The following is a 27,493-nucleotide window of genomic DNA, read 5'->3' as shown; positions in this document are numbered from 1 at the left end:
AGCTAGAAAAAGGCAGCTCTTCAATAAACAGTCTTGAGAAAACTGGACAGGTACATGTAGAAGAAAAAAAATAAAAAACAAAATCTAGCCCCCATAGTAGTAGAATTTTATTTAGCTATAAAGAGTGAATCGGGGCTGGGTAGATTCCTCACGGTTAGGAGTGCATGTTTCTCTTGCACAGAACTGATGCTCAGTTCCATAACCCACATTCTGTAGCTCACAACTGCCCCTAAGTCCAGCGCCAGGGGATCCAACACCCACTTCTGACCTCCACAGGCAGCTGCACTCAGGCACACATACAGACATGAACTCAACAGACACAACTAAAATAAAAACAGATGAAGTCAGATCATTTGAAGGATAGTAGGTGGAACCAGAAGTCACTATCACACTAGATTTAAATATAAATCACACACACATAGTGTGAATGTATAAGGGGCTCATGAGAGGAGAAGGAAGGGTATGAAAGAATAGGGGAGGGAGATTCAGATTTGACATGAAAGCACAAGTGGAACTATTTGGAGGGTGGTGGTGGTGAAGGAACCAGAGAGGGAGAGGGACCAAGGTGGAGGATGAGGATACATTGTTTTGTATGCTAATAAAACATCAATTAAAAAACAAAGTAGGATCCTGTATACCCCACTAAAGAAAGGTGATCTCAGCGGACTGTGAAGGGGAGCAGGAATTGATATGGAGACAGGCTGGACGACAGACAGCAAGTCACAGACAGCAGGAAAAATCAAAGGGTCCTACTTTGCAACTGAGTAACAAGTTACTGTATATCCCTAAATCACTAGTTGAGAGGATTTCTGGATGTCATTCTTTAAAGGGAATGATACATGTTTGAGATGATTGATGAGCTAGATGCTCAAATTTCATGGTTGCATCTTATAGAAATATAGTAAAATGTCATACTGTACCCATAGATATGCCCAATTATTCTATGTAAATTAAAAAATAAAATTAAGCAAGGAGTCCTTGGAAAATAAGCACTATGTAACTGAGGCTAGCAGAGAGAATGCTGGGGTGAGCTAAGTGACCACAGGAATGTGTTTGTGATGGCCTGGGATGAGCAGATGCTGGAGGTAACCACAACCCACAGTGCTGTCCTGGGTAGAGTCAGAAAAGAACCCAGTCTATCCTAATAGGGGATTGTTGAGACTCTGTTTCTTCCTATGTCTATGCCAGGGCTGCAGAAATCTCACCAAAGATCCGCTATGACTATTCTCTGGTCACTTTAGAGATTTTGCTCAAGCTGTGTGATCCAGGAACCACTTCCTGTTTTTTTTCCTCTCTGTGTTTTTCACCATTCTCAAATTGTCCCTGGAGGATTCCATTGGGGTGCCTTCTCTCTGCTTTAGGGGGACTGTAATTCAGACAGTTTGGCTGGTGTTTGAGCCAATGCCCTAGCGAGCACACTTCATCTGTGATCCCGACTTAAGTCTGCCTGAGACATGAAACTATTTGCAGTACAGTCATCTCCTCTTCAGGGGAGAGACCCGAGGATCAGACAGTCAACACTGGCCGAGTCAGTTTTGGAACAAAGGGCTTTTGACTTCCAGGGAAGGAATCAAAAAAGGGCCTCACCATTATCAAGTTCACATAAACAGGCTTTCTACGGTCTTCACTCAGTGTGCTGTGAGTGTTTGGGAATATTATTTAGTGAGGAGGAAATCTTAGGCATTCTGTACCTTCCACACATTTCTTTCGGTGTCATAAACACCTCCCATATCTAATAACTGTCTGATCAACTCCAGGGGTGGCTGTGCTCCACATGGATCTTGTACCGGCATATTCAAGTCATCAATGAATACGACAATCTTAAGGGAGACAAAACATTTAAATATATTAATTAGTAAAACCTTTTAGAAAATTATGAATTATGGATATTAATTATGATACTGCGCAAGACCGAAACTGTATGCAGTGACCTGTTTTTAAAGACTAAACACAGAGGATCAAACCTATTTTGTAGATGCGGTCATGGAGGACAGTGAGTGTTCAGAACAGCAGGAACTCTGTCTATACTTGGTCCCTAGAACTACTGCACGATGGTCTTAGGAATGGGTTGATGCTGACAACGCAGCTTAACTGAAGCACTGCCCTCTGGTGTGCCAGCATTCTAAGCGTTTTCTTACCATGGGCATGCTTTGGGCTTGGTGTAAGGTTTGGCTTTTTCTACTTCTTGCGCACTCTAGGTTGGACAGTTTCTTGCCTGCATTTCTAATGGTGTGATTATAGGCTGCAGAAACCCTTTCAAAATCCCTAAGTTTACTTGTGTAAACAAAGACTTATCAGTTCTATCCAAATCTTCAGTTGAAGTCAAGGGAATGTCAAACAAGCCTTTAGCAGTAAAGGTAGCACAGCACTGTGTGCAGGGGCCCCGAGGGCCCCGTGTAGGCTTATTTATAAATCTTGGGAACCTCTTGAACCTGGGCTAACTTCATGGTGTTGAATGGGAATCAGTGATCATAAATTCCAACTGCAACTCAGACAATAAATGGACAGCTGATTTCATGCCAAGAAGACTGGAGATGGAGACATTCAGTGCTTCAGTCTCTTAGTCTATGGGTTCTAGAAGTTTCTCTCTCTCCCAGAGTTTCATGTAGTAGAAGAAAATGAGCTAGAAGCTACAGTAACAAAACCCCAGTGGCTAATTCAGTTTCTAGCCAATCTTTATCCAGATTTTGGCTTTTCGTCTGGTCTTAGTAAGTCCACCCAGGACAACTCGTTGTACTGGAAGAGTCCCTATTGTGAGTGTATCTTTTAGCAATGCCTGGTAATGCACAGTCTCCTTTTTATTAACCAAAACAAACCAACTCATTCATCAATTAGAGCACCCAGGCTACTTGGAGGGGCCATGTTACCCTGTTGTTCTTTGGTGCTCCCAGAATGTCTTTCGTTCTTCTTACTAACTTTCGCAGAATCAGCTCCTTGGTTTTGGCAGCTGTCATGGTGGAGGTAAAATTTATTGTGGAGACTATAATTCCTTTATCATTTCTAACGGTGCTGTCATCAGCTTTAGCCTCTTCTTTCTTTGCATCCTGCTCTATGATGCCAAAAAAGACAAAAAAAAAAAAAAAAAAAAAAAAGAAATTTAGAACAGTTTAAGCATTTTTTGCTTTGTTTTAGGGTGTCCAGAAGTGTGAAGTTAAGGAATTTTATTTTGTTGTTCATATTTTAATGACAGTGCTCTGAGAGAAGAGCAGCAGCTTTGAATGGTTCTTGGCATGCAGTGGTGTGAACCCTCTGTCATGGATGTTGGAAAGCAGCATGCAGCACGACTTTCTATTAGTGTTCATTCTCAGGGTAAGAACCACCCAGGGGCATGCATGGGACGATGCTACAGCGGCGTGAGACCCCAAGCCACCGCTGGGACTCCCGTTTCTGTTGTGTGCCCTGATATGAGATCTACAGAAGCACACTTTTCTCCTGTGCTGTACTGGGAAGCAGGGAAGGCTGCAGCCAGATAGCACCTCTGGATTTCATTTGTACTTCTACCAGGAGGGCATGAATGATGTGTGTGACCACCTGCAGCTCCTCCACCAGAGCCACTGGCATCTGTTGAGTAGTTTGAATGGGTCCTGGACAACTTCCCACAGACTGTGTTTGAAAGGAACAATTTCAGAGTTTACCATGTGACTTTGCACAATGAGGAATGGCTGGCATATGGCTACCACAAAAGAGTCTCGATCCGACGACTTCACACTTACCCAGGCCTGTTCCGGTTGTTTTGGTGGGCTCACCAATCAAGATGTTGATATTCTGCCTGAGGCTGTTGGAATCAAATGTTTTATTAAAATTATTTACCATTTTAGCTGCAGTATTAAAAGTCTAACCAAAGTAAGAGCATATTATTGATTTTACTTAGATTTCCCACAAGAAAATATTTACTTTTCCATTCACATGTTTATAGTCTTAAGGCCTCGCCACATTCCGTTTTCTAATTCAGGTGAAAAAACAGGCTTCTCTAATATTTGAACAATGTAAGACAATTTTAGAAATGTGTATTTCAGAAATTTTTATCTGAAAAACTTTGGTTTATATTTTTCTTTTAGAAAGAGGCAGACAGAATGCAGAAAAATAGGCACAAGCCCCCTGTAAAAAGTCTATGTTTCACAAATAGATGATTTATTTTTACTACAACACACTGATATTATGCAAAACTGTGAGTATATTCAAGAATATGCGTTTTTCCCCCTAGGAGGAAAATAGTTTACAGCTATAGTTAATGTTATGTAAAAATCTGTGGTTCTAAACTTAAATTTAAAATAAATGCTGTTTCTCCAATTTAAAGGAACGAATCTAGCTGTTAACACTTTAGAAAAAAATAAAGATTTTCTCCTAAACAAAAAATTAGAGTATACCAACCAGGATGGAGATAAAATCAGCAACAAAAAAGTCTCTCATCAAACAAAAAATCATCTCAGAACTGTACAGTTTCTCACTAAATTCTAAAGTTCATATACTAACAAACATGGAGGTAGAAGGAATATTTTCAAACTCATTTCACAAGGGCTAGCATAGCCCTGGTAAGAAAGCCAGAAAAATGCCACAGGTAAAGAAAATTTCAGGACCTTATTGTTTAGGAACAGAGATGTAAACAAATAAACAAAACCAAACAAACAAACAAAAAAAAACTTCAACAGAAAGCTAGCAAATTCAAATTAACAGTGCATTAAAGAGACCACTCTTTATGATCAAGTGTGACCTATCCCTGGCATACGAAGATGGTCCAACATATAGAAATGAATGAAAGTGATACATCATAATAACAGAAGAAAGGACAACAGCTATAACCATCATCTCAATAAGGAGTCTTTGTACTGAAAATTATAAGGAACTCAAAAAGTCACACAAATATCCGGAACTATGGCTTGTCTTCATGGCTTAGAAAAAATAATACTGTTACAATGTTTATACAAGATTCTATTCTGCCCCCTACAGGCATCCACATTCATATGCACATAGAATAGATAGTTTTAAAAATTTAAACTATCTACACAGATAATTTAAAAAATTTAAAATTAAAAAAGTATATAATATAGATGCATATTAATCAAAACAGCAAGATGGTATCATAAGAAAGAGTGAACTAAGCCAGGCGAGAAGGGTTACGTTCTGCACAGTATCTACGATACTAAGAATCTAAAGAAAGTTCACCTCATGGAAGCAGAAAGAGGGTAGGTATCAGGAGCTGAGGGTGAGGTGGGATAAGTGGGGTGTCTGCCCAAGGATGCAAACAGAAGGAGTCTGATTTCAAATCTGTCACATGTGTATGGAGGGCACAGCAACATATTCTGAAAAATTGCTGGAGGCACAGATTTAAAGTGTTCTCATTACAAAATGTAAGTCTGTGATGTCAAGTGGTGGGTATGCTACCCAGCCACCATCATTTTACAATGTGTGCATTCTAAAAACAACCCATTCTGTCTCACAAATATATACAATTATTATGTGCTAATAGAACACAGACATTAAAATTAAGGAGAGATTGGGAAAATATTTTTCTCTTATTGCCTCATTTGAATAATTCCCGTCATTATATGAAAGGTCTACTTTGTAAAAGCAAACTCAACAGGCATTCATCAAGGACACAGTTTTACCAGATAAGCCAAATTTAAAGTTTAATATATACAACCTTGATCTTTTAATTTCGTTATAGAACAGGACTCTTCCTAAAATTGAGCCATATTTGATATCTAACGTTCCTCGTCCCTCTAGCTTCTCGAGCATGTCATTGATGGCAGTTGTCTTCCCGACACCAGAGTCTCCTGAGGGGGAAAGAACATGAGGTTAGGACCACACAGCAGGAAATGACGCGTCTCGGTGTTAAGATGAACCAGCATCACGTTTATCCTTTTGAAATTTGCATGTAAAGCATGTTTTCTGCTTTTCAGATTTAAAATGGAGAAAAGTTAATTGGGAATGTAGTGTTAACTTTCAAATAGTTTGAATTATTTATGTTCATTATAAAAGATAGATTAGGAGATACTTAAAATTTTTACTGAATGTTCATTTAAGTGCCTCACAACTCTTTCTTGCTTATAGCACACTAGAACTAGATTAAATGAACCTCTTTGAAAAACAAAATGAAGCTCAGTGTAAAGGCGTTTTATGTGTATGACTGCCATGTCTGCATGTGTACCATCTGCATGACTCTTGCACAGGAAGGCTGTACACTGTCCTGGAATTGGAATTGCAGGTGGTTATGAACTATGGTTTGGGTGTTAGGAAAAACCCCAGCCCCCTTCGACAGCAGAAAGGGCTGTTAACCATGGAGCCATCTCTCCAGTCTCCCTCCTCATTTTTTTTAAAGGGAGGGTCATATGTAGCCTCGGGTGGTCCTGAACTAAACAATCTTCGCGCCTTAGCCTCCTGAGTACTGGAATTACACCCACTACAACACTCAATTTCCTTAATTTTTTTTTTTTTTAACTAACACAATCTAAAGGAGGGATCTAATAGTAAACTTACCGAAGCAGAACATGCCCACGACTCCAGGTTTACAAACCATACATGTAAGAGTTTATCTATGTGTTATCTGAGTGTCATGTGGCTCAAGTTCTCTGTGTGTGTTTCTGGGAGTGCGCTACTGTTGCCCTCTAGTGATGGACAGCACAGATCAGGGACAAGAAATGTTAATCAATGGGTTGGATATTCAGAACAAACAAGAACAGAAACTGTCTTGAGTCACTTCTTTGGTAACAAATAAAGACTGGAAAAATTTCACACCATATTTACAAATTGTGTATTTAAGTTTAATCAGACAGTTGGTGTCCAGAGGTAGCCAGCCCTCCAAGGACTAGGGCCCACGAGCTATGAATAATTGGTGTCCAGAGGTGGCCCTTAGATCAGGATTCTTCCTCTGAGGACCAGGGCTCATCAACTATGAAGGCCAGTCATATATTCATCCGAAGTATCTATTTCTAGATTTTGTCTTTAATTAAAGTAATGAAAAGGTAAAAAAGTATAATATCCAAGTCGGGAGCTGTAGGAACCCACACTGGGAGATTGAGGCAGGAGGATCACATGTTCAATGGCAGGCTGGGATGCTCAACAAGAGCCCATCAAGACAGACATACATACATACATACATACATACAGACAGACAGACAGACAGACAGAACCCTTGTGGGGAAGAAGGAAGGAAGACACACAGGCAGGCTTATAAAATCCTATATGACAATGAGCATTCACAGGCTGTTTGTGAGACTGAAAATGAATCTCTCTGAATTTTCAGGGCTTATTAATTAAGCACATTTAAAAATGATTGGACTCGGTAATTGTTAAACTTCTTCCTAACCTGGAAATCCCCTGTTGCTTCTTTTTCATACCTATGAGAAGTACAGGGTAGGAGTTCCTCAGAAAAAGGCTCATGAGGAAAGAGAGGCAGACGGTGTCCCTGGTGGCCGTGTAGTTCACGTACTCCCCATACTCCGTTATCCTCAGCACGTTCTCACTGGATCCTTGGAAGTCAGTCAGTAACGATGTCCCTGAGGTCAGAAAACAGTCAAGGTTTCAGATGACCTTGAATGAGCTAGGAACCTATTGCTTTTTGGTACTTAATACTCTTTGGATAAGTCAGCAACGTACATGACAGACATTGCATACGCCTAGGATTTTTGTTGATCTGAGATTGCTCTCTGGCACCCACAGCCGGCCAATGTGGGCCTGGCTGCCCAAGCCGCCTGCCACTCTCCTAAGAACCCACCTCTCTGGGTGTCCCTCTCATTTTCTGGACTCCTTTCTGCTGAAACTTGTGTTTATGAACCTTCAACCTTCTTATCTGAACCACAGGAAATTGACAATTCAACACACATGCACACACACACACACACACACACACACACACACACACACACACGAGAACAGGCAAAAACAAAACTAACTCTCTCCCTCTCCCTCTCCCTCTCCCTCTCTCTCTCTCTCTCTCTCTCTCTCTCTCTCTCTCTCTCTCTCTCACACACACACACACACACACACACACACAAGAACAGGCAAAAACAAAACGAACTCCCCTCTCCCTCTCCCTCTCCCTCTCCCTCTCCCTCTCCCTCACCCTCTCCCTCTCCCTCTCCCTCTCCTCCCTCTCCCTCTCCCTCTCCCTCTCCCTCCCCCTCCCCCTCCCCCTCCCCCTCCCCCTCCCCCTCCCCCTCCCCCTCCCCCTCCCCCTCCCCCTCCCCCTCCCCCCTCCCTCTCTCTCTCTCTCTCTCTCTCTCTCTCTCACACACACACACACACACACACACACTCACACACTCACATGAGAACAGACAAAACCAAAACAAACCAAGCCCTCCTGGACATGAATACTCCCTATAATGCTACCCGAATCGTGCCTTTTTTTTTTTTTTTTTCCAAATCGTGCCTTAAAACATCACTTTATTGTCACTGCTGTGCACTGTTAAATGTAGGTGTGTGTACATGCCATGGTGTGTGTGTGGGGTGGGTCTTGTCCTTCTCCCTTTACCTGGGCTCCAGGAATTGCTCCTTTACTCTCCGCACTGTCTCACGCCCTTTAAAGAATGCCTGATCCTAATCCTCTCCCTCCTTCCTACTGACTTGCTTAGCTGGCACCAGCAGAGCAATGCTGATTCAGTGCTTGGTTACTCTTCACGGGACATTAGGCAGACAGACTCAGAGCGCACAGGGAGACATGGTGCGAGCCTTGTCGTAGACACAGCCTTTCTGCCCACCTTCCCCAACTACTAATTCCCACATGGTGGACCCTGTTCTGCCACTCGCTCCACTTTCATTTTAGTGAACTTAGGGAGCCTTCTAAGCCAACCCAGATTTTTATTAGCATTATTTAATGAATGTTCAGTGACCCTTTTCCCAGTGTGGTAGTCATGGGTGTCTATGTTATTTCCAATCTTTTGTTGTTACAAATAAAGCCAAGTTTATACAGTATCCATAGCTAATTCACACACAGCTTCTGAAATAGTTACCTATAAGCAGAGCTTATGGTCAGTGTAAACTGAGTCCATCAATTTTATGATTTGTAATTGTGATGGACACGGACAAATTGTCCACCACCATTTGAGAAGCTGGATGACAAAGGTATTAAGTGTTTTAATCTTTCCAGTGTTATAAAAATTGTATCTAATTTTCATTTACTTCTCATTTGTCATATGGAGTCAATACTATTTATATTTGAGAGTAGTTTCTTTTCATGTCAACTATTTGTATGATTTGAATTTTTATTGCTAATTTGTGGTAATGTTTGAGTTTTATAGATGCTTTAAGATAACATCAGCAAATTCTAAATTTTAATTATCTCCAAATTTTGTATTTACATATTTTCTCTATTGTAACTACACTGTTTTGTATTTTCAAAATAACATTAGTTTAAAACATGTGCTGCACAATGACAGTGCTTCCCGATTTCCCCCAGTGGACTGTTTTACTTATTTAAGTTTCATTTTATTATTTTATGTGTCTAAGTATTTCTCTTGCAAGTATTCCTGTGCACCATGTGCATGCCTGGTGCCCTCTATGTTCAGAAGAGGGTGATGGATTCCCCAGGGCTGGAGCAAGAGATAGTTGTGAGACACTGCGTGGGAGAGCGCTGGAGTGAGACACTGTGTGGGACACTGCGTGGGAGAGCGCTGGAGTGAGACACTGTGTGGGACACTGTGTGGGACACTGTGTGGGAGAGCGCTGGAGTGGGACACTGTGTGGGAGAGCGCTGGAGTGGGACACTGTGGGAGAGCGCTGGAGTGGGACACTGTGGGAGAGCGCTGGAATCAAACCCAGTTCCTCAGCAAGAACAACAAGTGCTCTTAACTGTGGAGCCAACTTTCCAGCCCTGGTTTTGCTTTTTAATTCTGCATTTTTCATTAGTAGAAGATCTATCCTGGGCCAGTGAAGTGTCTCAGTGGTAAAAGCTCTCACCAGCTAAGCTGAGTTTCATCAACAGAAGCAAAGAAAAGGTAGAAGGAGGGGACCCACTCTATAAACGTGTTTGCATACTTCCACAGGATTGCCACGGCACATGTGCCTCACCCCTCACCATGGACATGTGTGTGCACACATACGTCTCACACACACGCACACACACACTACAAAACCTTTAAAAGATCTGTTCAATTCTTTCTTAAATTGACTGTGCCACATAGTTTTTATTTTGCGGGTATCCTGTGTCTTGCCTGCAGGTATGTCTGTACTGTGCATAGATACCAGAGGAGAACCTGGATGCCCTGGACTGCAGTTACAGATGGTTGTCAGCCATCATGTGAACTCTAGGAGTTGAGGCTGGGTCCTCTGCAAGAGCAGCCAGTGCTCTAAACCTTTGACCACTTCTCCAACCCTGATCTTGTCAAAGTTTACACTTTGTACCTCTTTCCAAGTATTTTCAACCTGACTTTATTTGAAGACAAAGTACAGATTGCCTTGGGTGGTAAGGTGGATTTCAATGAACACCTTTATCTCTCCTTCTCAGCAGTGTTACTAGGAGGTCCACAGTATCTGACAATGTAGCCTTGGCTGTAACTGAGCCTGGTAGTGCTAAACGTCAATATGCACTCCTTGCAGGCCAGTCCCAACAGCTGCTTCAGCATCCTTTTCTCCCTAGCCACAGTGAATTCTACAGTTTTCCTGTCTTCTGTGTTGGACAGAGACCACCATGGTCTAACGTTTAAAAACATTAAAAAATAATACTTTAGTGTGTGAGGTCATATACACGCCACAGCAAGTGTACAGAGCTCAGAGGACCCTGTGGAAATGGCTTCTCTCAACCCTGTGGATACCAGGGATCAAACTCGGGGCACCAGGTTTGGTAGCCTTTATCCACTGAGCTACCACACAGGTCTGCATTATTTTTCTTAATGGCACTACAAATACAACCTCTCTAATGCCATTTTGATTGACGAGTCTGTGTCCATTTTTGACATTGGACCTTTTGATGGTGTTGAAGACTTTGGTGGTGGGAAATTTGTTTTCCTTGTCTTTTCTGTCAGCTATAGCTAAGGAGGCTCTGGCTGAAGACGCCAGGACTGTGGGGCAGTAGTGACACAGGCCATGTTTCTACAAGGACTTCTGGCTAGCAGGCCATTTCTGCTGTAGACCGCAGGAGGTAGCTGCCTTGTCAGTCTGGTTTCCGCTGCCTCTGCTGTTCCCCAGCACCCAGGTCGTTAATTTATTAAATACTCTATACACACATTCTTCAACTTGTGATGGGGTTTTATCCAGCAAACCTACAGAAAGTTGAAAATATGAAACTATTGCTATCTGAGATGCATTTACTACAGCTAACCTCCAGAATATCCTAGTTTAGCAATACACTACACTGGGATTGGTCATACAAGCTCTTGATCTTGAGGTCATGTGGGTTGGCTGACAGCTGCAGCCACTGCCTACTGTCTAGTGTTGCAAGAATCCTATTGCTTCTGACTGGCTTGGGAAAAGACCCAAATTGATAAAAGAGAACAAAACATGATTTCTGTTCAACGTGTATTGAGTTCACACCACTAGAGACTTGAAGCACTGTAAAGCTGAAAGAGCCTTAGCTTTTGTCATTAAGGTCTTACCATCTTCTACCAAGTTCTCACAGTCCAACTAGTTTAGGGATCTTCTGTGGCACCCAGAAGCAGGTTGCAAATGAAGACAACTTAGAGTAGATGGATGCTTATGCCATAAAAACTACACTATCATTTTCTACTTTTGCTGTTGTTGCTGTTCTTTTGAGATGGGCTCTTGGCCAGCTTGGTGCTCACAAAGTGCTCCAGATTAGACTCAAACTGATGGTTATCCTGTCTCAGCCTCCAGTGCTGGAATTTTGGATGCTGACCCACAATGTCCACTGAATTTTTTTTTTAAATCAACTGGTTTCATTTACAACAAAGTACACAGTTTTATGTGTGTGCATTTCTTAGTTTTGAAGAGGTATTTTCCATTATTGTTTAGTGACCACAGCTAGTTAAACCAGTTGACACTGTTATTGGTGAGACTCCATACACTATAGTTTTACAATGTATCTAAATAAGCTATATAGTTTTCTTTTTTAAAATGTATTTTATATCTACTGGTGTTTTGCCTGCATGGTGCATGCCTGGTGCTCAGGGAGGGAGGTATCAGATCCTCGAGTCTTGAGTTACAGATACTTATGAGTTGCAGTGTGTGCTGGGAAAAGAAACTAGGCCCTCTGGAAAAGCAGTCAGTGTTCTTAATCTCAGAGACATAGCTCCAGCCCCTACTACACATTTCTTTTAAAGTAATGTTCATAGATGATTTAAAGGCACCTTTTATAAATATGAATAAAACTGTGTCTATAAAGATATACATTAGATTATAGTAATCCTCAATGTTAAGAATATATCTATTTTTATGATTAATATACCTCCAGAGTTTTAGAGACGTTAAAAGCCTTTTAAAAAGCAATGATACTGACCTTTTTGAATTAGGGTCTGAGCATTAGGAACTAAATCTGACCAAGGCATAAACTCGCATTGCTGTAAGTCCACAAAATACCCAAACATAGACCGCTCGCTACCAGGTAAGTTGATGCCAGAGTCTGAAAACAACAAACACAAGAATCTAGTAAGAAACTGCCTGAGCAGTGGCAGGAACACTGCCTGGAAGGTAAGGTTTTGTGACACAGCTGTCTGCTGATGTCATAAACTTTATCAAGGATGCAGGCCGTTTCCTTCTAGTATCAGCTTGTACAAAAGCAAACATTTATTAACTTTTAAGAGGGTAAGTTGTGATCAAATGTCCTAAGAGATCTTATTCCAAAGTGCTTACTACTATTGTGTATTTGGATACTAGTAAATTCCAGTAACATCCTGGCTCTTGTCAAACCAAAATACAGAAGTTTCCTTTTTCCTCTCTCTTCTCCTCCTCTGTTCTCTTCCCCCCTCCTCCCTATCCCCCTCCTCTCCCCTCCCCCTCCCCTCCCCTCCTCCCCTCCTCCCCTCTCAGTTCTCTCCCCTCTCCCCGTCCCCTCCTCCTCCCCTCCCCTCCCCCTCCCCTCCTCTCCTCTCCCCTCCTCCCCCTCTCCTCTCCCCTCCTCCCCTCCTCTCCTCTCCCCTCCTCTCCTCCTCCTCCCCTCCCCTCCCCTCCCCCTCCCCTCCTCTCCTCTCTTCTCCTCCTCTCCTCTCCCCTCCCCTCCCCAACCCCTCCCCCTCCTCTCCTCTCTTTTCTTTTTGACAGAAGGTCTTAGGTAGCCCAGGCTTGACTCAAACTCCTGGTCTTCCTGCTTCTGCCCTCCAGGCTCTGGGATTACATGAGTCACAGCAGCTCACATTATTATGATTTTAGTTTCGTTAGTTTTGTCTCAGAATTCTTACAGATTTTGTTGGTAAAACTATGATGTTAAATTCATAAAATTGGTTTATGAGTCCTGTGTGTGGTACATGTATGTGTGTGCACACATGCACATTGGCCAGAGTAGGAAATCAAGTGTCTTCTGTTACACTCTACTCTTCTGCCTTGAGACAGCATGGCTCTCCCTGAACCATAAACTTACCATTTGGCTAGGCCCGTTGGTCTCAGAATGATTTCATCTCCCTACCCCAATACTGGGGTTGTAGACACATGCAGTCATGCCTGGCTTTTTTTTTTACTGGGTTCTGGGGATTCGAACTCAGGTACTTATGGCTGCACAGCAAATTTTATTGCCTTCTGACCCATTTCTTCAGCCCTTGTAGGTTGCTATTATTTTAAATATAGTGTTCTTGGATCTTTAATTCTTTGGCTTCTATTTTACTTTGTTGCTCCTCTGCCTTGTTCTGTATTTGTATCACACACATTTAGTAATTTATTTTTAACATTCTGTTTGTTTCAAATATACTGATTTATATATTTTCCTGGTTAATCTGAAGCCTTTTGATATTTCTAGACACAAAGAACTTAACATTTTTTACCCACTGAACACACTTTCCATCAGTTTGAGATTCTCTGTATAATTTAGATTTTACACTTTAAACAAAATTTAGTTTATAATCAGTAGACAAGCCAATCCACTGACCTATTTCTGAATCATCTTCAAATACTTCGCGGACAAAGTTGTCAAAATTATAGTTTACTTCTGCAGGGGAGTCATGCTCAAAAGTTGAATGAAATAGCACGTCTTCTTCATGTTGGTCTTCACGCTTTAAAATCCCTCCAAATGCCCATGTGAATGCAAACACAAATATCTTCTGAATCATCAGTGGGAGCTTCTCAGGGTTTCTCTCCAGGAACCATGCCCTCTCATCCTTGTAGTAGCTGTGTAAAAATTGAAATAAAGTATTGATACAAAATTTTCAATCTAATATATAATGTTTCCTCTGATAACAGTCACATAAATTAATTACTGTGTTTATTTTTAAAGTACCATATGTAAAAGGCATTCCTACCTAACCTTGTTTCATATCTGTCTTTGGTAACATGTTGACAAATTTATAATATAACTTTAATACATACTTGCATTTGGTATATGTACATGGATCTTTATCTTGGTTCATGTTTAGTATTTTATTTGGTAAGTATACATGTTTTACATATGCACATCATTTTACCTGGTATTTATATGTCACCCTTTTTAATTTTAGGTCAGATTCCAGTTGAAAGTTTGCTTGTTGGGAGGGAGACGATTTGATAATTCTGCATTTTATGAAAGACCTAAGTAAATAGTGATTCACTTGGTATTTTTCTTAGCAAGTGTTAAGGGTTGGCTTAGCTCAACATGGCTGATGTCAGGCAGTCAGAATCTGAGGAGACTGTTTCTATCTGATTATCTGACTAATTTCTATCTATCTAATTCAGACTCCTCATGTTCATTAACTGTGAGTTTTGTGGAGACAGAGTTGGCATTGATAGGGTTAAACAGGAGGTTTGAGCCTAATTTCTAACACCTTGCATTGTTTTAGTATTATCATAAAATTATCTACAAGTTATGAAAACTGAAGTATATCAGATAGAAATTCACTAGCAACTCTCAACATATAGCACATAGTTCTATCTGAAACACCCTGCTATGTGCAATCTAGCAAATATTTATTAAATGTTTACTATTTATTAGTCACTCTGAATGAAGTGGGCATGATGGCTTTTTCCTGGTACAGGAAAGAATGAGAAAAGCATGGGGAGATGAGTAAGACTTGAAGAGGAACCCTGGACTAACATGGAAGGGTCACTGATAAGCACATGGGGAATCTTGGATAGCACATAGGGTTGTTCCTTCAAGGGAAGGGATGCAATACATGCTATCCAGAAGGCTGGGGGTGGACATGTTTTCTAACCCGGTGACCTTTGTACTGAATGTGTTGTAGAGGCCACACCAGACACTTCCTAAGATCCTACCATGAGCTTGCGTTTCTCAGTCTATAAAACCTATCTTTATGGAAGCTGTCACATGTAGTCAAGCTACAAACATATCTTTGTGGAAGGTGTCACAAGTACTTTACAGAGAGGTCCGATGCAGTCATGGCCAATCTCTATTTAGCTTATTTTGATCCGTAAAGGGATTTATGGTTGCTTTATTGTGCACACAGGACTGGGTTAACTGTTACCATAAAAGTTGTCACCAAACTGTGCTGTGCTTATGTATGCCTAAAATAAATCACTCCTCAAGTTTGAGATGACACTGGCTACGTGGCTTGTGTTGAACTGAACTGTCTCTTTGCCTCCTATATACTGTCACCCTGCTGGACATAGAGGGTGCAGAATCCCCTTAAGGTTAACAGATTTAGACTGTGGAGTCAGCAGAGGCCATCCAGAAAAGGCACAGAAGGAATAGTTTCATAGCTACAATGTGTCACACACCTAACTATGTATCAAGTTCTAATCCGGACAGCTGGCCTGTCCCTTTACCATTCTAGTGTATCAGCGAGACAAAGCTTTAAAACTTTACTACTGGTTCAGTGATTCATAGCTTATAAATAGCTGATATAATTCACATGAATCTTATTCTTTTCTAAATGTGTAAAGGAAAGATGGATGTTTTTATAACAATCCTATTATTTTAAAATATCATAAAAGCATGTATTAGTTACTCAGAGGACTCAGAGTTAGGTTAAAATAATGTAGACTTTATTATTGTGAGTCCAAAAAAATAGGGTTTCCCGACAATGAGCCCATGTGCCCGGGGAGGGGGGTCCCCACACCTAGTAGGTTCTTCAGAGATTCATGCTAGGGTGACACTGACCTCCTTTCCTCCTTGAACTTGACCTTCGCCTTTGTCTCTGTAGGGAGCAGGTTGTCCATTGCTTCATTACCTTAGAAACAACAGGATGTTTTGTACAATTGATAACAGACCTAACATTCCATAGGCTAATTTACAACGTTCAACTTGTAGCACTGTCTAGCTGTGAACTGCCATAGGAGTCTCATTTGCAGCACCCGGGCAGACTGTCCTTGTCTCTCCTCACTCTGTTTGTATAAGGCATCCATGTGACAGAGAAAAGCAGAGTCAAGCACAACTCACTCTTTACACTGCATTTTCCTAATATTAGTGGTCTTAATATTAAGACAAAATGTACCCCCTATAGAATATCTTAAAACGCAGAAAAATATACAGAAAATAATGATAATGCAGAGTTTCACTCCCCTCCACAGCCATTAAAATATTGTTGTATCACTCATGAAATAATAAAGTACACAATTTATTTAAAAATTTAAACTTAGATAAAAATGAAAAGACTTGTGTTTTTATCCTGCATTTTGATTTCTAAGGCTGTCTTTATGTCACTCCATATCATGTAAAATATGATTTCATTGCAGCATAATTTATTAAGCCAATCAGGAATTCAGATTGTCCTTATGATGGTAAATAGTTCTGCTGTGCATAAAGCTCCCTGTGCACAAACTGTTGCATGCTTCTCCAATTATAACGCTGTAAAAGTTCCTAGAACAACAACTAAGGAAACTAAGGAAAGTTTGCCAGTATTTTCAGCATGTATTGCTAAGTAGCTTTTAAAAATTTACTCAATTATTATTTCATTCGCCTTCTTTTAAAGTTTGTAATCTGATACATTCTAGCCATCAATGTCTATCAAGAGTATAAGAGAGCCCACAGGCCCCACCTTTTCCTGAGGAACTACCAACCTTTAAGGGCTGCTGAAGGAGAGAGTGATATTTTCTTCAGTGGAGTAGCCACTGGGGGACTAGATGAGGAGAGAAGGGAGTTTACAGGGAAACTGATTTTTCAATGACTTAAACTTAGTATATAATGTTGGTTCCAATTTTATGAGAAAAATTGAACACATCAGTTGTAATTCCATCTACCCTCCTTCTTCAAAAGCCACACTTTTAACCATAAAACTGTATGAGGTGGCCAAGAGTGTCATTCCATATTCAGGAGGTATAGGCACAAGGTTATCCTAGTTAGAAGTTCAAGGTTAGCCTGTGCTACATGAGACTCCATCACAAAACAAGACAAAGAATAATTTTGACCACTCCTCTTTTCTTAATATAACCAATTGAAGAAAATGGTGTAGTCCCCTGTGGAGAAAGCCCAGTATAACTATTCTGTAGAAACTTCCTATGGCGTGATAGAGGGTCCCAGGTCCCTCTTCATTCTATAGGTTGTGGGCTTGACATCTAGCTCAAGTGTGGAGAGAAGTGACTCCTTCAACTCCTTGTCGCTTTTATGCTTGTGATATATTACTGAGTTCACGTGTGTGTGTGTGTGTGTGTGTGTGTGTGTGTGTGTGTAGATAATGTTCATTTTCTGAGAATCATTTCTGCTCCTCTTTGGCCGAGTTCTCCTGGTTTCAGTAGGTTAAAGGCCACTATTGATCTCTATTGATCTTCAAAACAATCAGGAGGCCTACTGATTCTATCTGGTTTGCATTATCTGGTTTGCAGAACGCCAGCACTAAGCCATTCACTAGGAATCTATTCCTCAGAAGATTAAGGGAAGTGTTTTAAAATCTGGACTGACGTTTTTCACATGCCTTGACTGTAAGAGTCCAGGTTGTTTGTTTTTATTCTCTTTGGAGTTCAGCCATTCTCATTTCTAAGCCCTGGTTCTGAACTTTAAATGCTCCCAGGAGGGGGAGTCACAACATTTAATTTGATGATATTACTACCAACTGTTTATTGGCGGCTACTTTTGCATCCTGTGCTTTTAGGATGTTGCCATGGGGAACAAATCATTAGATTCCTGTTTTAAAACTGAATCAGAGAATATCTGTCTTTGAGAGACTTATTCGTCATATAAAATACAACTACTTTTAACACTGGTTTTAGTTGTTCAGATTTCTGTTTCTTTTTTGCTCTTTTAAATATTCTATTAAACAGCTTGTTCCTGCTTTCTTCTTGAATCAATATTGACACTGAAAACATTCGCTTTAATCTGTCCTTGCCTTTCTTTCTCGGGAATTGTTAGAATCTTCCATTAACATTAAATATTCTTAAATTGTAACAAATTGTTTCCTATAATAAGCCTCGTATCAGGTAATAAACAGGAACAATCCATTCTTAGAAAGGTACAGGAGAAACTATATAACTATATATAATAGTATAATACTAAAGTAATATGGTTATATTACTTTATAACATAACTCTAATAATAAAATATACTATATTATTATAAAGTAATATAATACAATAGTAATATACCTATAGCAACACTAAAAAGCAAATGCCCATCAATACTGACACAGTCCTACCTCAGCACCATAACACACTGGAAAATGGAAAATCATGACTCACAAGCACCACAAGAAAATGCAGTGTTCACCAAAACCAGAACTTCCACATGACCTGGCAGCCTTGCTTCTATGTATATACTCAAAATAAAGTATTTTAAGGAGATGCATGTGCTTCATATGCACTGGGGCATTACTCATAATAGCCATGACATGGACTCTATGGACTCTATCTGAGCTTCCACCATATGAGCAAACAGATAAAGACGATGTGGTGTATGCACAGTACAACATTACTCAGCTATTAGAAAGAAAATTCCATCATTTATGACAACGTAAATTCACTCTGAAGACACTCTGTCTAACACCAGGCATAGAAATTCAACTGAATGAAATCAATACCGATTGATTTCATACAAATTTGAAATCTAAAAGTGTTGGTTCCACATAAGTAGAGAACAGAATGATGGCTTCTAGAAGTTGGTGAGATTAGATGGGTTGGGGTTGGGGGGGGTGTAACATAGGTATTGGCCTAAAGGATACAAAATTTCAGCTAAGCAGGAAGACTAGAGATCTAAGACCCATTGTACTACATGATGACTTAGTTAATAAGGTGATGTTCTCCAGTCTAGTCATAGCCCAGCTTGGTTCAAATATATACTTATACCACCACTGTTTGTCACTTTCAGTTATATTTAAATAAAAACACATACTACTATACAAAATAGACACCATGTCAGGGAATCTTGTCAAAATGTAGGCTAATGTTAGTGGTTGAGTGTGTTTGATGAGCTAGGCAAAGCTAGCCCATCTCATCTATGGAATCTATGACATAAATACCCTCAAGGAGAAAAGACTTATATGAGCCCAGTTTGGGAGGTTTTAGTTTACAGTCCTGGGCTGTGTTGATGCTGGCCCCATGGTGAGGCAGACGATAATGGCAGGCAGAGTGTACAGAGGAGGAGCTTGTGGACCTTATTGTGGATGGGAAGCAGACCCTAGAGGGTGGGATGGGACAGGAGCCAGGGCTAACATCCTGCAAGTACCTGCCTACCCTTTCTTGTTGGGTGCCTTGTCCTAACTATCCATAATCAAGATGCCAAAACATGAACATTTAGGAGACACAGTTCACATTCAAACTGCTATATTTCACCCTCTGTCCTCCAAAAGACTCATATCCATCTCAGAATGCACAGTGCCATCAGTCAAACTGTAGGAGTCCCCACAGTCTTAACAGATCCAGTATTGTTTAAAACTCAAGTTCAAACTACCTGTCAATGCAGCTGTGTAATAACACACATAACTTGTTTCTTTACGAACAATGGCAAAGACTAAATGTTCTCACTCCATTTTGGAGGAACTGAAAGACTGATAGGAAGGAGAGGTCAGATGAGAGCAAAACTGGAATACAGTGGCAGGAATCATAAACTTTGTGGAATGGTATCAGTACTTAGGACACTGATGTTTTGATGTGGGCTTCAGTGGTCTTGGGCAGGTAGGCTTGTTCCTGTTACCTTGTTATTTTGGAGCCTACATGGCCTTTCTCTTGGACCTTGTATGCTCATAGCTTGTAACTCCCCCAGTAGATTTCTTATTCCTGGCATCTCTTGAATCCCAGGACCTCCACTGAGGATTAGATTTTACTTCACAACTCCATGCACTGACCTCTCAGGAGCCGCCTTTACAAATACTGGCCTGACAGAGACCACTTGGCCTCCCAGGCATTCCTTTAAAATCTGTGTGAAATTGTCCTTGATCTCATAATTTTGCATTCTATATTTCTGCAAAACCAGAATCACATATGTAACAACAGGGTCTGCTACTAGATCAAGATCAAGGCCACTTGGACTTAGTTGCAGTAGCCTCTGGGTACTTGAGCACAGTGAAAAAAATCCAAGGGAAACGATTTTCTAGGCAAGCCTAAATAAGTATGGTACCCCGAAGGTATTGTCATCTTAGGGGAAAGTCTTGAAAATTCTTTCAGACTCTTGACCCTAAAATTGGTTGGGGTGGGGGGTGTCCAGCCAACTCTCACAATGTTCTCAAGGCATCTTTTTTATTGTCCAAATGCAAAATGGCTGGCTTCTTTTTAATTGAACTAATTTCTTCAGAAACCAGACCTGTTGGGAGTCCCAGTTTTAAACTGTTTTTTAATAAATTTGTATAACCCCCTCCATACCCCCAACTTTTTTCTGCTCTGCTTTTTGTTCCAGATTCTTACTATAAACTTGGCTATGAGCAGCTAGCAGTAACAATGTCCATAGCCCAAATGTTAGGCTGTCTCAGAACTTTCCATGTTAAATTAAATGCTGTAAATGTTTAAATTCAGCCTTATCCAGTTTCAGACAATAGACAAAATACAGACAAATTCTTTGCTTGAATGTCATGAATGGACTCCAGTCCAATTCTCAAATGAGGCCTCATTTAAATTTGACATTTAGCCTTTCCTCTCCACATCCAGTGGACACTCTGGTCTCAGCTCTCACATAAACTATTCATTAAGTTCTGTTTACATCTTAGGGCTTCTGCAGTCTGATGTCTCCAAATATTTTCATATTCTGCAGAAACAGTTCTATAGGCTTAAACTGACCACACAGTCAGGTTTAGCAACAGTAATGAGCCCCCACTGCTGGTACCAATCTTCTGTTTGTCACTTTTCCTGTCTCTGTGACAAAATGCCTAGCATGAATCATATTGAGGAGGACGGACTTGTTTTCAGCTTATAGTTTTAGATATTTTAGTCCATAGTAGATTCAACTGGTTCTGGACCTTGGAGAGCTAGATCATCATGGAGGTGAGAATATAGAGAAGGTTAACCTCACTGTGAACAGCAAGGAGAGAGAGCAAGAGAGGAAGGAGCCAGGAGCAAGATGCCACAAGTTCTGGCACCTAGTGACCTACTCTCTCCAGCTAACTTGAAACAAAACCCCCAACACATGAGCCACAGTAATAGCTTGGGTGTGTTAATGTTTAACTCAAAATGTTCTTAAGTCATAGTAGATTTATCTGAATGTAACCCTTCACAAACAGAGGAGCACTGTGTATTATTATATTCTCAAAGATGCTAAATTTCAGCATATACATACATATACATATATGTATACATTAGCTATAATCTAGTGGAACAGAGATGTAAGCAATGATAACAGAAGAGATCATATTTGTATTTATGGTCTCACAACAAACTGTATGGAATAAAGTGATAATGAGCTGAGTCACAAGGCAATAGAAATTACTCAGTCTGAAATGCCGACAAGAAAAAGAAACAGGACATCTCTTTCTGTTTTGCCACTTTTCTGGCTTTTGCCTCTGCATGATCACCGTATAGATTTAGACACTTGCTAATGTGAAGAATCCTTAAAACACAACAAAGCATTCTTGCTTAATCAGGGTCTTCTAAGGCTCTTTCTACTCATTCAGATGAGTCTCAACAAGTATGTTATTAATTTACCCCTGTTGATATATACCTCTCTTAAGAGTTTTAGATTGTTCTGGCTAGGTTTGCTGTCACCTCAGGCAGATGGAGAGACTATACAATCCCTGCCTTCACTTTTCTTTCATAAAACCTACTAGAAAGAGACAAGCTGCCACTGAAGAGTGAAAACATATTTCATTGGCGAGACTCAGGGAAAACTCACTTTTTGTAGTTCCTCGTTTTATATGCATGAATTCAAAAAAAGCATCTAGAATCCTGCATAGAGTCATGACGACCGTCACGTCCTGTATGGGATATGGTAGAAACTTTCTATGCTTTTTCAGAAATTTCATCCCTTCTGCAACACTTCTATTAATCATTAATTCAAGACACTGCATCCCTTGTTGACTTATACTTTTTGAACTTTTCAGAAGCCATGACTTGATGTAAGGTTCCCATCCCAGATCAACAGGGTCCTTGTAATACAAAGCAAAAGAAAAATTTTACATGAATAAAAATGCAGCATTATTGGTTTTTTTTTTTTTTTTTTTTTTTACTTCATCACCTACCTGTGGTCAGATTTAGTATTATTTAAAGCTAAAACAACAACTACAATGAGCTAAAGAAATCACAATTTTTGTAATGATATTTGATTTTAACCATGGTTTGAAAAGAAAACAAGCACTGGAAATCTGAGTCAGGAGATGTGCTGGGCAGTGTATTAGCTGTAAGGGAGAGGTCAGAAAAGGTAGCCCCAGTTCTCATTCTAATTGACATCCCAATTTACGTGGATTAGAAAACCAATAATAGCTGCCAAAGAATTTCATGTATAGAATTTTTGGGGTTATATTTTCTACTTCCACTGTCTTGGTGTAGAGGAATTTAAATCCAGCAACATGGTTGCTCTGGCAAGGGATCACATCCAAAGACCTTATAGGTTTATACCATCTGGGTGGAATGAAGACACACCCTGGATTACAGTATGATCTGGCTGGAATGCAGACATGCCCTTAATAGAGCATATCCTTTAATCCCAAACAATGAAGGTAGAGTTAGTTTGTAAAAGGATGAAGTTGTGTTTGAAAGTGATGTCTAATCGAGGGGCAGACAAAGTGATGGACCAGAGAAAGATTTGACAGAATGATTGAGAACCAGGATACGCCCAACTCTCATGAGAACAGATAGGAAAGAGAGGTGACTTAAGAACAGCTCAAAGTGAGCCAGGAAAGGGGAGGAGTTCAGGGAATGCAGTTGAGTTCAGGCAATGCACTGGACTTCAATTGGATCAGTATGGAGAGAATCTTTTGTGTACTGTAAGGAAGCATCACCTGTTAATAAAGCTGATCTGACTAATATGCTGATGCAGGAAATGAAAAGGGGGAGGTCCAATACGGAGAGAGGAAGTATGGGATAGGGTCAAGCATGGGCAAGATTTTTCCATAACTCTGAGGAGACAGATGCATGAAACTGAGAAGAGGTAACCAGCCATGTGGCATTCATAGAATAAACGGGTTACTTAAGTTAAGGCATTTATTTGTAGCAGGAGGTATTGGAAAATGAACCCACAGACTTCCTGTGCCAGAGTCTGGCAGTGGTTGGCTGCAGGCCCAGGACCCACAAGAAGTTGGTTGGCGTGGCTGCTGCCTCTGCAGGCCAGCTCTGAGGCCTCCATGGCTCTAGGCATGCCCCCTGGGCCAACTCTGTCACTCCCAGGGAGCTTGGCTTAGCCTCAGACAATAACTACCATCCTTGTGGTTAGATATAGCAATACCCAGTAATCCAGTAAAGTAAAACTCTAAAGTTTAAGATTAACCGAATAGATTTATATATCAGCAAATACTCAATACACAAGATGCCTACACAATTTGAATTGTTACCCCAGTTATTTGACCTGTTGATATGAATAATTACGCGAGACTGCTAGAGACACACAGGTACACGACTGAGGCCATTTTGCCTCTTTCATTCTCTCCTCCCACCTCTTAATTCTATTTCCCTCTTCCCTGTCCAATGACAGGGCTCCTGCTGTAAATACATTAGGCAGGAAATTTCTGCCACATTTATTCATATGTAATGAAGTCTCAGAGTCATTATTTTGGGAACTGGGGTGTGAGTAGAAAGCCCAGGGTTACAAATCAGTTCAGTCAGTGTAGTTTGTGCAGTGCAGTTGAGTTCAGTTGAGTTTCATTGGTGAGCTCTGTTCAGTTTGTGCAGTGTAGGTCAGCAGAGGCAGTTGAAGCCAGAGAATAAAAAGGAGCCAGATGATTAGAACAAATTGCCAGAGTTAGTTTGAGGCCAGTGAGAAGCCTAGAGAAGCCAGATGGAATCTTCCAGCTTAGAGAGGAGTTTGAGTCAAAACATTGGAGTTGAACCAGCCAGCCAGAGTTCAGAAAGAACTACAAAGTTTGAGCATATTCAGCAGTAAGTCTCAAAAGCTAAAACATTCTAGGCCTAGATTAGATTCTACAGAGGCTAGAGGCCTCCAGGCCTAGGCCTAGGGATAGTTAGTACAAAGATGACAACTCTCTGGCTTCAGCCTGAGCCATGCATTTGTACAGCTTGGGTATGGCTCTCATCATATCCCATCTTCTCGGACTTTTACATCTTGGAAACATTTATTCTGAGAGTCATACAGAAAAAAAAAAAAAAAAAAAAAAAAAAAAAAAAAAAAAAGCTTGAGGGGAATCTTTCCTTTGCTGGCAAAATAGTTCATATCAATAGCCTATTGTGTTTGTCTGAAATACTGATGCTCCAGCTTCCCAGTGTAGGATTAGTGACTGTATCAGCCCTCTGGATTATGAAGCTTTGTGGTCACTCCACTGGGACAAGAAGTAAAACTAAAACAAACTGATAGGAGTTGTCGCTATCCTCAACATTCCTCTGCCAAGGACCAGGTTTGAAAACTTACCATGTACACCACCGCACACCGGGTAACAATAGAGGGTGTAGAGTTAAAGAGAGAGTCTACTTCAAAAATCACTCTGATCTTGTTAGTCAGGCTAATCCTTTCGCTGTTTGCCAGGCACAGTGTTCTAGTTTCATCAAGCACAGTGTTTAGATTCTCTATCCATAAGGTGTCCACAGGTCCATCTAATACAATCCATTGCCAATCAAAATCTACGAAGAAAAAGACTTTTAATGCAGCTAAGACTAAGCTCAGACTTCTTTTCTGACAATATTAAAAACTTTCTATTTTTGTTAGAAAATAGCTCCCTTTTGTGCATATGTGTATGTGTGATACACATATGCACATGTGTATATATACACATTTGCATGGACATACACGTGTGAGGGTATGTGCGCGTGCGTGCGTACATATGTGTAGAGGGTCGAAGTCGGTGTCAGGTGTCTTCCTCAATAATTCTCTCTCTTTATTCATGGAGCCAGGGTCTCTCACTTGGTAATTCTGTCTGTCTAGCTAGCCAGTTTGCCCTGCAGGTCTCCTGTCTCTGCCCCCTGAGTATTGAGATTGTAGATTCATACTCACTTGGCTTCTTAATCAGGTTCTTAATTAGGGATCTGGATTTCAGTCCCATGCATGTATGGCAAGTACTTTACCTACTGATCCATCCCTCGGCCTCTAGAAAGTATTTCCTAAGATGAGAACATTGTCCCAGACGAGAACGAGTGCCATGCAGGACATGCTCAACTTTCATGAGTGGGATTAATGCCCATATAAAAGAGGCTAGCTACTTTTATATATACCCTCCAGTCTTCATTAACTGTCAGTAAATATACTATATACTTGTAATTGCTTTAAGCACTTTCTAGATATTCTTAGATTGGTGACATGCATAATTAATTCTTAAAATCTGGATAGGAGAAAGACAAATAGTTCCATATTTTTTCAATGACATGATTTGTGAATTTGTATCTTTTACTCAGGAATAATGTCTAGGCATGCCGTTTCTAGAAAATGTCAAAGGAAAAACCAAAAACGAAGTAGACAGTTTGAACTCTATCACACACAGACCCACCCACCCCATAGCACTATGGCCTTTGTGTTGCTGTAACACAATGTCTTTGACCAGGTAGCTTATAAGCAGCACACATGTATTCTTCACAGCTCTGAAAGCTGAAGGGTAGGTGCAGGCAGATTGTTTGGTTAGAGACAACTTCTTCTTGGTTCAAAGAGGGAACCTTCCTCTTGCTGTGTGGTCACACGATGGAAGACTTTCCCTTGAATCTCTTTTACAAGGAATCTAATTCCATCAGTAGGGGCAGAATGCATCCTATGTAGGGCATTGATCCTATTCACTAGGGCACATCCCTCCTGGCTGTCTGGCTTCCCTAAGACCCTGTCTTCTAAAATCATCAGCCTGAGGGCTAGGATTTTAATATCCACACGTTGGGGAACAGGATGCAAACATTCAGAACATAGCACTGCGTGCTACACTTTTCCTCATGCTTAATAATTTTAGAATACCTGGAGTAGGGAAGTCACTACAAACAGCTAAGCACCCAGAAGACATTTCAAGTGTTCCTGATGAACCAGAGAGCAGAGGTAGGATCCAGAAAGCCTCTGCTGAGATGGGCTTCATCTGCTTAAAATATCTATCCTATCCATGATCCTACAACCTCATTTAAGTAGCTATACTATAAACTATAACTAAGTGTACTATTAACTAGCTGTACGGAACCACTGTACTTTCCTTAAAATGTTATCCCAAACTCCAGGATAATAGATGCTTCAGTAAGAGTCCCTTTTAAGGGAGTGTGGATCACATACTGCTGACGGAAGAGCTGTTGTGAAGCTCAGCCTGGGGTAGGAGAGGGAGGCTGAGGCTCTTTCAGTAGCATGGCAGCTCCTGTGGAGCAGAACCTATGTTATACACACACTCTGTGCATTAGGAACGAATCTGCTAGGATTCCATGATTTAGCTGGCAATGCACAGATGGCTTGGCATTGCCATTCAGAGGCAGGAGGCTGCCCCTGCTGTTTCTCATATTATTTCTACCATTAATACCATTTTAGTCCCAGTTATATATAAACTGAAAGGATATGTAAGCTCCAGTGGCTGTATATGATATGAGATGAATACACACTTTAAGACTAGAGATTTTTTTAAAAAACACACAGAAAGAAGTAAATTATGCAAGAATGAAACTACTACCAGTTAAAATATACAAACACAAATACAGTTCATGTTGGCTCAAAATTTACTTCAAATTTAAATAAAAAAAATCAGTTTACTGAATTTGATAATAATACTTACCATAAATTTCTGGAGTTTTAAAACTTTGTTCTAGTTCTTTCATAAATATGTTGTTATCAATATCCGCTATCGTAGCGAAAGCAACTTGGAAAACCTAAATTGTATAATGGGTAATCAAGATGTAGCATTGTGCTAGCATTTTCTGTCTTTATTATTATTAAGTAATTATCATTTTAATATAGGCTTTTATCATTTAAGAATGGTTTTTGCAAGCCTCGTGGTAAATGCAAAGCAAAAAGGTGAATTTAGCAAATAATGGTAAACAATCTAAACATTATGAAAACCTA

At 40.4% G+C, this 27,493-nt stretch overlaps 1 protein-coding gene across 1 annotated transcript in view; it reads right to left on the bottom strand.

The window, feature by feature from the left end:
- The window catches only part of Dnah14 (dynein axonemal heavy chain 14), a 224,119-nt gene that overhangs the window by 90,707 nt on the left and 105,919 nt on the right, over positions 1 to 27,493 (bottom strand). Inside the window, exons 39-49 of the mRNA XM_076914623.1 lie at positions 27,207 to 27,300; positions 24,899 to 25,107; positions 22,214 to 22,466; positions 16,130 to 16,199; positions 13,970 to 14,208; positions 12,392 to 12,514; positions 7,338 to 7,496; positions 5,642 to 5,774; positions 3,714 to 3,775; positions 2,868 to 3,049; positions 1,692 to 1,820 (exon numbers count right to left, since the gene is read on the bottom strand). Coding sequence (XP_076770738.1) covers positions 1,692 to 1,820; positions 2,868 to 3,049; positions 3,714 to 3,775; positions 5,642 to 5,774; positions 7,338 to 7,496; positions 12,392 to 12,514; positions 13,970 to 14,208; positions 16,130 to 16,199; positions 22,214 to 22,466; positions 24,899 to 25,107; positions 27,207 to 27,300 — 1,653 coding nt within the window. The remainder of the gene's footprint in view (positions 1 to 1,691; positions 1,821 to 2,867; positions 3,050 to 3,713; positions 3,776 to 5,641; positions 5,775 to 7,337; positions 7,497 to 12,391; positions 12,515 to 13,969; positions 14,209 to 16,129; positions 16,200 to 22,213; positions 22,467 to 24,898; positions 25,108 to 27,206; positions 27,301 to 27,493) is intronic.

The sequence above is a fragment of the Arvicanthis niloticus genome, chromosome 16 (assembly GCF_011762505.2).
Source record: "Arvicanthis niloticus isolate mArvNil1 chromosome 16, mArvNil1.pat.X, whole genome shotgun sequence".
Taxonomy (NCBI): Eukaryota; Metazoa; Chordata; class Mammalia; order Rodentia; family Muridae; genus Arvicanthis; species Arvicanthis niloticus.
The sequence above is the reverse complement of the archived record's forward strand: the minus strand, read 5'-3'. Positions and strand labels throughout refer to the sequence as shown.